Below are 9,256 nucleotides of genomic sequence, written 5' to 3' on the forward strand. Positions count from 1 at the left end.
ACTTGTGGTTTCTTAGTGATATATAATTAAGTTGCAAAGGACATAATTAAGAATACTCAGGAATAAATTTGTCGTTTGTCGTGTATAAAATTGAATAATTTCGACACGAGCATACACCAAACACTTCTGATAGCAACATTGTTTTACTAAAAATTTATTAATCAAAATATATACATACATTTTTCATTTTGTAAAATTACCGTTCTTTGGTATAGCATTATACAAACATTAAACTGATTAGAAATAAAACAAATACCTTATTAATGTTAGCACAAAATGGGCACATTTTCAACGCCCAGAACTGTTTGTACATAATATTTCAATTCTTGAATTTGCCAAATTATAATTTTTACAAATCTTATAATTGTATAATTGATCCCAATAAAAAGACAACACTAAAGTTAAAATAATATGGTTGCAATTCAGTGAGTTTAATTGAAGTAACACTATGGTTTTTGCTGACATAAACAAAATAATCAGAAGCTAACGTCAACTCTAAACTCTAAAACATCTGGCAAGCGTTTTTGTACCTAAAAATGATGCTTAAAAGAGAAAATGTCTAGAGAAAATGTAAAAGGTCTTTGGTAAAAGTGCACACATGGCTAATAAGCTGGAAAGCTAAAAGATAATTACACGTAACAATGCCTGTGAACAACAAAATGCATGGAGGTTGAACTAAATTGGTGCATGTTTTAAATGCAAAAGTATATATAATTCTGTTTATTGTAAAGCTACTATACAAAGCAGTGGGTAAATTTTGTAATTTTAAATATCATGATACTTTACGAAATGCAGATAAACGATGGCTGGTAATAGGTCTACATGTAAACTTGACTGGTCCGATTTTCGCCGACGGAACGATTTGGTACTTGTTCCACTGAATGGATTTTTACAGAATAAACGAACGAACTTTCGCATTCGTTGCGGCATACACTAACGTGAAACATGCACACAATTTTGTATAGACCCTTCTATCGCAACGTCACAGCCCGAGTTTTTGACAACCGAGGTTGGAAAACTATGGAAAGCCATAAATGCAAATCAAAAACAGATAGCCATAGCTTGTAGAAATGTTACACAAAAAATATTCAAATTATTTTGAACTTATTGGAAACAAAATCAACACATCATAAGACATATTTCAGCCTATGAACTGCTACAGAAAAATTAATGTTGAATTTGGTCACACTTTTTTTTAACACGATTGATTGTTTTGCTATCATTCGGCTTGGCTGATGGTTGAAAAGTTAACAATAGTGTCTTGTGCCTTTAAATCTAAATTTGTGGTAAAAGCGGCTTAAAAAAATCAGACCTGGCACTTTGAATTGAAGGAAAACAAACATAAAATCAGTACACGGGGTTTAGATATCATACTCGTCATATCTATCATAACGATGACTAAAATCAATCGGCTCAGCAGAGCGACTGAAACCCTTGCCCCTCTGAAGTTGCAGTCTGTTTGAGTATTCATCATAATTCAGCGGGTCATACGACCTAGCACGGTGCTGGAGATTACTGAGGGGCTCCCTGGTTGACGGCACATAAGGAGGAGGCAATGGGGGCGGAACCTCCTGCCTAGACATCGAGGCCATCTCGACCGCCGAACCATAGGGTTCTGGTTCCACGTCCGCGTATTTGTCCGCACCGTCGTAGAGGCCGTTGCCCGCGGTGCGAACCAGTGCGGCGTTGCTGGCACCGCCCGCGTAGGGACGGCGGCTGTTGCCCGTACCTCGTTTACTGCCGCGCATGAATTCTTGGACGCCGGTCCGCATGTTGTAGGAACCGGCGTTGTCTGTCATGTAGGCTCGTTTGTAGCGGTCCAGGAGTTGGGCGAAGTTGGCGGACATGTTGATTGTGAATTGCACCTGGAGAGGCGAAGTTATGTGATGAGGTTTAAAGCCATTATACACTTTCAGTAAACAGTATTGTCCAAGTCCCACACTTCGTGTATCACAACTTATATATAAAACAACAAACCTGTGAACATTTAGGCTCAATCGGTCATCGGAGTCGGGAGAAAATAATGGGAAAACCCACCCTTGTTTCCGCACGTTTCGCCGTGTCATGACATGTGTTTAAAATAAATCCGTAATTCTCGCTAACGAGAATTAATATTGTTTTACTGTTTTCTCAAAAAGTAAAGCATTTCATGGACTAATATTTCAAGAGAAGTCTTTCACCATTACCTTCTGTAAACCCTGTAAATTATTTGTAAATCTGTGAACTCTTTTTTTTTCTGTACCGAAAGGGTCCAATGGCTTCAAACAAAACAAGCATTTGTGTATAGAATGGTTTACAAAACGTAAGCAGCATCGCGCTGATTTGCAAAAAGAAAAAATACATTGAAAGGGTTAACAGTACAGAAGTCAAAACTTTAGTTCAACTGGCAGTCACAATAGCATAAAGATTTTATTGTTATTTTGTTTGCAGACAAATCTATGGCAAATTTTCTGTCATGAAATTGCTAAATAGGTTCTCTATTTAGATTTATTATTTACCTTTGAAAATGCAAATTGAAATGTTCATTTATCATCATAATACTATGTGACTGTTTAACTTCCAAATGCCTTTCAATGATGCACGATATTCTAGGCTGCAATCATCGATGTACTGTGAATGCATCCATGCCGTTCAAACTAGAAGATGATAATCACTTATTTAGCCAATGTTTCAAAACATAAAAAGTCAAAAACCAAAACAATGTTGTACAGTACTAAACATGTCTGTTCATAGTTATTCTAACTAAACGACCCACAGATGTGAATGTTTTCGAGGGGTTTAGTTAATTCACGGACCAATTACATGTAAAGTAACAAATTTTATTTCTGATTGAGTATTAAATTGAAAGTACTTACTGAAGCAAGAACCATCAGCAGACAACCCAGAAATGCCATGCTGAAGAAAAACATGAGGTTCTGAAAAGAACAAAATAAAGGTTTGCAAATTAAACGATGTGACATCACACTTAATATTAACGACATCTCACAGGGTAAAAGGTCAAAGTGTTTATAGCACAAACAAAAATAACTTCTGTAGTTTGTGGATATGCAAAGAATAGGCTTACATATTGTATATGTATATTGAAGAAATGCAGCTTTTGATTAATGTTATTTGAACTGAGAAATCAACAAAATCATACAACAGAAGAGTTTGTTTTTTCTAGGAACTCCTTCCATCATCATGTTTGGTGTAAGTGGTGTTTTGTTGTTGTTGATTGTTGTTCCCATCACTGTTCTAAATCTCAACCGACACATTCTTCCCGCTATTATATTGAATAGATGATTGTAAGAAACAGACACGGTTTATTTCACTTACACTGTTGCAGATCTTTCTCATTTGTTCGTCACAGACGAATTCTTTATTGTTGCCAACTGAGTCTTCATTTGGTACCAACAAGCCTAAAAAAGATAAGATGACGTCATGTTAAGATATACTCATTTACAAAAACATCGTGTGCACAGAAGGGAGGGGGTCGTCACACTTCAAAGCAGAAAAACAAAAGTGGGAAGGTTACTAGTCACGAAGCAAGACAAAGTTTATTCACTATTTTGCTTAAAATGTCATTGTTTTCGAAAGTACAACTTTTGATCGAAACGAATCTACGTGCTTAATATACCGACAACTGAAGATTCTTGAAGCGTTGACATGCCAACAGAGGGCGCTGTACACAATATAAACAAAGATATTGACAAAATAGGGAGACCCACGGGTGTGATAGCACAGTTGATAGACTCGCATGTACGTTAATCCGGAGTTCCTTGGTTCAAATCCTGCTCTAGTCAATTTGTTTTTGATTAACCCCATATCACAATGGACCCTTCCCATGAAACTATGCTAATTACATTCACGCATGCGTACAGACCCTGTTGGTTGGCAAACACCATAGAGTTGTGCACTAAGCAGACGCGCATTTGCGTGTGCGTCACGCACCCATTAGCCGTGCACAAAACAGCGCGATTTTCCCTCATTTTGCCAACCAAAACTTTAGTGCGCACGCGCTATTTGCAATGTGCTTATTTCATGGGAAAAGTCTATTGCTTAACTTTATGAAAAACACTTACCCCACTGCACCAGACTCAGACAGGTTTGCTGTTCGAGATCGACTCCCATGCATACCCCATGATTCATGACGAACATGAAGAATACAGGAACCACTGCAAAACACGTAGCAGTTAGCCAGCACAGGAACAGGAAGTAAGATGCGACCATAAACTGTAGCAAAAAAAAACCAAAAAAACATTCAAAATGATTATATAAAAAAATATGTAGGCCTCAAATATAAAAGGACTCGTACAGCTTTTGAAATAATTAGATGAAGGGAACATGTGCATTCAAACTTGGTGACGTGGCCGAACGGTCTCGCGGTTGACAATGTCAGTTGCAGTCTTGGCCTTGGTCGATTTCCACTTCGGACTAGTCCTAGGAGATACTAACAACTTTAGGCTGGCCCTAAGTTAGAACAGGTAACTCGTCCTAACTCGAGATAACACTAGCCTTAACTCTTTTTTAAATCCAACCCTGGTCAGTTGCGACACTTGTGTCATTGAGCAAGGCACTTTACCATAATTGTTTCTCTCCTGTAGGAGTGGAAATGGTGGGCGCTGCGTTGGACTGGCAACATGTTAGGGGAAATATAACCATTCTTAGTTGTCTTGTGGGGCATATGGCCAGTTAATATTGGCACATTTTTATATTTCCAAAGTACATTGTCATGAGGGAGGGGGGCTCAAATTCCTTGATATCCTAGAATGAACCGATCCATAAGAGGGGGTCGGTTCCCTGCATTTAATAATACACACTATGAGAGTTGGTCTTACCAGTCCTGTTTGCCATCTGCCGCTACTTCTAGTCTTGAATCTGCAGATATACACAGAGCGAGTTGCACCGGTGCCCAAACAGCTGATGGCCAGTAGAAGGATTGCAAGGAATGCCATTAACACAGACAGGCAGTAAATGACGACCTGTACGTTGGTGAACCTGAGCAGTCGGAAAAGATGTGGAAAACAATTTGTAACAAAAACTCATAAACTTTTACATTTTACCAATAGTAGCACGTGCTTTAAAAACAGCTTTGAAGTATTATATTTGAGTTGTCTGGTACATTGACGTTCTTGATCACAATCTTACCACTTGGATATGAATTCATCCGAGTAAATCAAGTCACATGATTCAGGGCAAGCTTTTGCATATTAAGAGGAGTCAGTTGCATTATTGTGGTAGAGTTGAAGCAAAATGGAAACGCAAGGATCTCCTTGATAATATTTAATATAATTCTCTGACAAATTAAAATCAATGGAAGAGACAGGAGCAAAGTCTTACCAGATATTGAAATCTTTCGAGACTGGAGTCCCTGTGAAAAGGACTTGTGTTTCTTCCGCTCCAAGATGGAAGCCTGCAAGGAGGAGAGCGTCTCCGAATAGCATCGCCAAGCACGCCAAGATGGACGGACATGGGAACTTCAGACAACACTCACCGCATGGTCCCGGTACTGGAATTAATAGTCAAGAAACAGAACGTTGATTCAGGATAAATTGGGTGTTTATGGGTTGTTGTGCCAGCATAATATGAAGTCAAATGAGGATCAATTGGGTGTTTGTGGGTTGAGTTGGTCCAGCTTGGAGGGCTTCTCTCACTATATACGCATCGTCAAGCAGGCTAAGACGGAGGACATGGGAACTTCAGATAATACTCACTACATGGGCCCGGTACAATTAACAGTCAAGAAATTGACATTGATTCAGGATCCTTTCGGTGTTTTGGGGTTGATGTGCCAACGGAGGAACGATTTGGTGTTTAGGGGTTTAGTTGGGTCAGCAAGATGAGGTCAATGGGTGAGGTCAAGGTTGCATTCTGACTCGGCAGGAGTCAGAGTGATTCATTAATGACTATATTCGGGCTGGCCACGGACAGCATCACATCAGCGAACATGCCATTAGGCTACCGTGTGATTCAACCTTCGCAAGCAAAATCTAACACAATTTCTGTAATAATAATAATGATATTGTACATGAACATTCCGGGTTCTTGTTGGTAGGCGAGTCTGGTCATATGCCTATGTATGCGATATTTCACACTTCATAATTTCCTCATAAATGCACGTGTTAAAAAAGTGACAGTTACTATTGAACAAATGTTGAGATATGTCCCTTTTCCCCATAATTAAAAGTTCATAGAAATCAGACGATGGAATACCCGTAAAATATCAGATTTAATGTTTTCTTTGATTGAGCTGTGTGCTGGTGAGTTAATCATAGCTGCAGGGAGTCCGTGTTTCTGGTCTCTTTTGTAAACATGTGATGTCACGGGTCACAGGGTCCATAAATTGAAACAAACATTCAACATTTTCTCTGACCTTTTGTTATATACAGCGAAGGAACACATTAGAAACGAAACACAGTTTGTTCTGTTTTTAAGCAATAAATCTGTCTAAATGTTATTTGGAATTCTCCCATGGGTGACTGATGGTGGATTTATTACGTGCGGTGTGTAGCAGTCGTTGGGAGGTACCACAAAATAGTTTAGGAAAGTCTCGATGAATTATTACAACTTTCAACTTTGACTTTCTGTCTTTAGGTTTTTGGACGATTTGACCTTAAGAATAATTGGAGTCTTGCCCACCCATAAGTCATTGAAAAACATTGTATTTGCTGTTAAGTCATGGACAGGTGTAAGTGTACATTTAACTTTATTCCTAAACAATAACTCTTCTGACATACATCAGTCAGATTATGTCATAACATAACATGACAAACAATAATTTAAGCTTCTTGGTTAAAAAAAATTTGAACTGACGTATTCACTTCACTATAATATATTTAAGTTTTTTTGTTTTATTACAATATAGATTCCCCACTAAAAGTCTCCGAAAGAGAATAGGCCAATTTTGATATTACATTCGTCTAATGAAACAAGCACATTAATACTATTTCTTGTCGCACTACAGGAACTTATTTTCTATCTTCTCAACTATTTGGATACCAACCGTTTCCCTTCTTAGTTTTTTCCTCATGCAAAGTTTCAGATTCTTTTTATCTGAAGTGGTGAATGTTCATCGATGTTTTTATGTTGTTTCTATAACTGGAATGTAGTAAGCAATCACTATTGCCTTGAGCATTCGGTCTATATTATTTCCTGGAGTTTGATTTACAGTAATTTTGTACGTCAGAGTAACACAAACCCGTACATTGACCTACACACAACGTCAATTACAATCACAGTGTGGGGTATGATTCTTTATGCTGACTATCATGAAACGGATATAGGCGAGGTGTAAAGTAAGCCGGCCTCACCAATTTAGGTTTACTTGCGGGGTCAGCAAATCTGAAATCAGGTTGACTTTATTATCAAGCTCACTATATTCAGTACAAAATTTCGCAAAGCCTAAAATTTCACTACCATTTTGGATTTCGGTGAAGGCTCTATACAACTTATTTTATTTAAAATGAGCAGGGCATATCTTTTTGATGAACGTTATTTGACATTTGCCTTTCCCTTAACGGCCTCTGCTCGAAAAATGAACAAGTGAAAAAACCTGTGGGCACAGAAAAACCTCGCTAAGCAGAAACGGGTTACCAGACAACATACACATACATTTTGCGACTGGTGCCCGTACTCTTTTTTGTCAAGCATAACGTGTTAAAGAAAAAAGGCCTCCTCGCAGAAAATTACACCTACAATTATTTACCGAGTATGGAAGATTGATTGAGTCACTTAGTGAGGTGTTAAAATTATTGCAAGTTGTACATCGCCTAACACCTCATGTTAAGCACTTTTTGGTCTGACATGTTTGCAATTAAGTTCATGGTTTGACAAGTACCTGTTTGATTTGTTTGTCATCTTGCAACTGAGGTCGACATCAATGTGTTGACAGGTGCATTGAGGTGCCAATATCGCATATCGTGGAGGGAGCTTGTCTACCTCAATGCAACAGTAATTCATCAACATACATGTTTAAGAACTCACTTTACAACTTTACGTTCAAACAAGCAAATTTATTCTCCGAAAAGGGATATCACTACGATAAATAGGATTACAATTGCGAGGTGATGACGGACGACTTCTTACCAAAACAGCCTTTTACTTACATCTATTGTAATAATCCTTTATTACATCCTGTTTACCCTCGTTTGATGACTGCATCTTGCTGTCTGGAAGAACAAGTCAAAATGGCCGTCGGAAAAGTCCAAAATGGCTACCCTAAATTGTCTAGATTCCTACCGTCGATGGGAGAAAACAAATAGAAAAAAATGCTATGGATAGAGGGTAGATGCCAAGAAAATGCTACAGTATGGACGGGTGTCAGCCATATACATGTATCTACATGTTAAGTTGAACATTCGGTTGTACACAGATCATCGTACATTCGCAGCTATTTTTTCCTTTTCAAATTTTGACAAAATGGCGAGGTCCAAACTGTCATTTTCCCCCGCATTAAAAAAAGTTAATAATAAACCGAGACTCTACAAAAAACATGTTGGCTGTATCGACATCATCAGGGATCAAAGTACAATCCCTCAACGATATCGCTGAATTGTACCGTTGAGTATTGTATAAAACCATCTATATTTATTATTGTGGATGAACCCGGCAGCTTGTGTGCATATTTAATGATGTTTACTATGTATGTAAATTGAATGGGTTCTAGCCAGTGAGCAGACAATGAAAGGTCATTTTGATGACCTGGCGAGCTGATTATTTTACGACCCAAATAAGAAAGAAAATTTGAGTATTTTCCTGCAATATATTTCATGGTTATTTAAATGTACATTTTAGTATATTATGATTTTTTATCGGAATACAGATAAGTCTTATTCGGTTGCATTTTGTTTCAATTCATGAAAGTTACAATTAATATTATAAATATTTGTGGTCAAAAAGCAATCATTAATTATTCCAATCTCTAGTAAACAAAACACTTGTAGTTGTATCAGAGGGGGTTTAACACTTGATGGCACAGCTGTACATGTACTTACAAATCTATATTATGATTAATGACTCGCACAGTATGTTGTGTTAATTTGGGGGTTTTTTCGAAGTGCTTTAAAAAAAAAGCTGCTTCTGAGGCGATCTGTAAAATTCGAGGCCTTTGATAAAGTAAGTAGGCTAATAGCGCAAACTTCCCTACGGTGTTGAGAGCTTGTCTTCTTGCACCCAAACTTTATTTTATTGTCGGCAGTTGATGGGAACAGAAAATCAACTGCACCTCATTACTCGGGGCGAAATATAAAAAAAAAGGTTCAATGACTTTACAACTCCT

At 37.9% G+C, this 9,256-nt stretch overlaps 1 protein-coding gene across 1 annotated transcript; it reads right to left on the reverse strand.

Annotated features, from left to right (window-relative positions):
* Positions 1-138: 138 nt before the first annotated feature.
* LOC139936201 (proteolipid protein DM beta-like) lies at positions 139-8,447 on the reverse strand. The gene is made up of 7 exons (XM_071930967.1): positions 8,085-8,447; positions 5,320-5,488; positions 4,818-4,977; positions 4,062-4,212; positions 3,316-3,398; positions 2,856-2,915; positions 139-1,865 (listed from the first exon to the last, which is right to left on the reverse strand). The coding sequence occupies exons 1-7, from the start codon at positions 8,137-8,139 to the stop codon at positions 1,362-1,364; spliced, it is 1,182 nt and encodes a 393-aa protein (XP_071787068.1). The 5' UTR covers positions 8,140-8,447; the 3' UTR covers positions 139-1,361.
* Between the last annotated feature and the right edge of the window lie 809 nt (positions 8,448-9,256).

Source organism: Asterias amurensis, chromosome 4 (genome assembly GCF_032118995.1).
Source record: "Asterias amurensis chromosome 4, ASM3211899v1".
NCBI lineage: Eukaryota > Metazoa > Echinodermata > Asteroidea > Forcipulatida > Asteriidae > Asterias > Asterias amurensis.

What these genes read in the sequence shown, in the direction of transcription:
- LOC139936201 (XM_071930967.1), bottom strand. Translation starts at nt 8,139, where the DNA reads ATGCAGTCATCAAACGAGGGTAAACAGGATGTAATAAAGGATTATTAC. An exon ending in AAAGGATTATTACAATAGAT is followed by an intron (nt 5,489 to 8,084) that starts GTAAGTAAAAGG and finishes TATTAATTCCAG; the next exon opens with TACCGGGACCATGCGGTGAG. An exon ending in TCGAAAGATTTCAATATCTG is followed by an intron (nt 4,978 to 5,319) that starts GTAAGACTTTGC and finishes CCGACTGCTCAG; the next exon opens with GTTCACCAACGTACAGGTCG.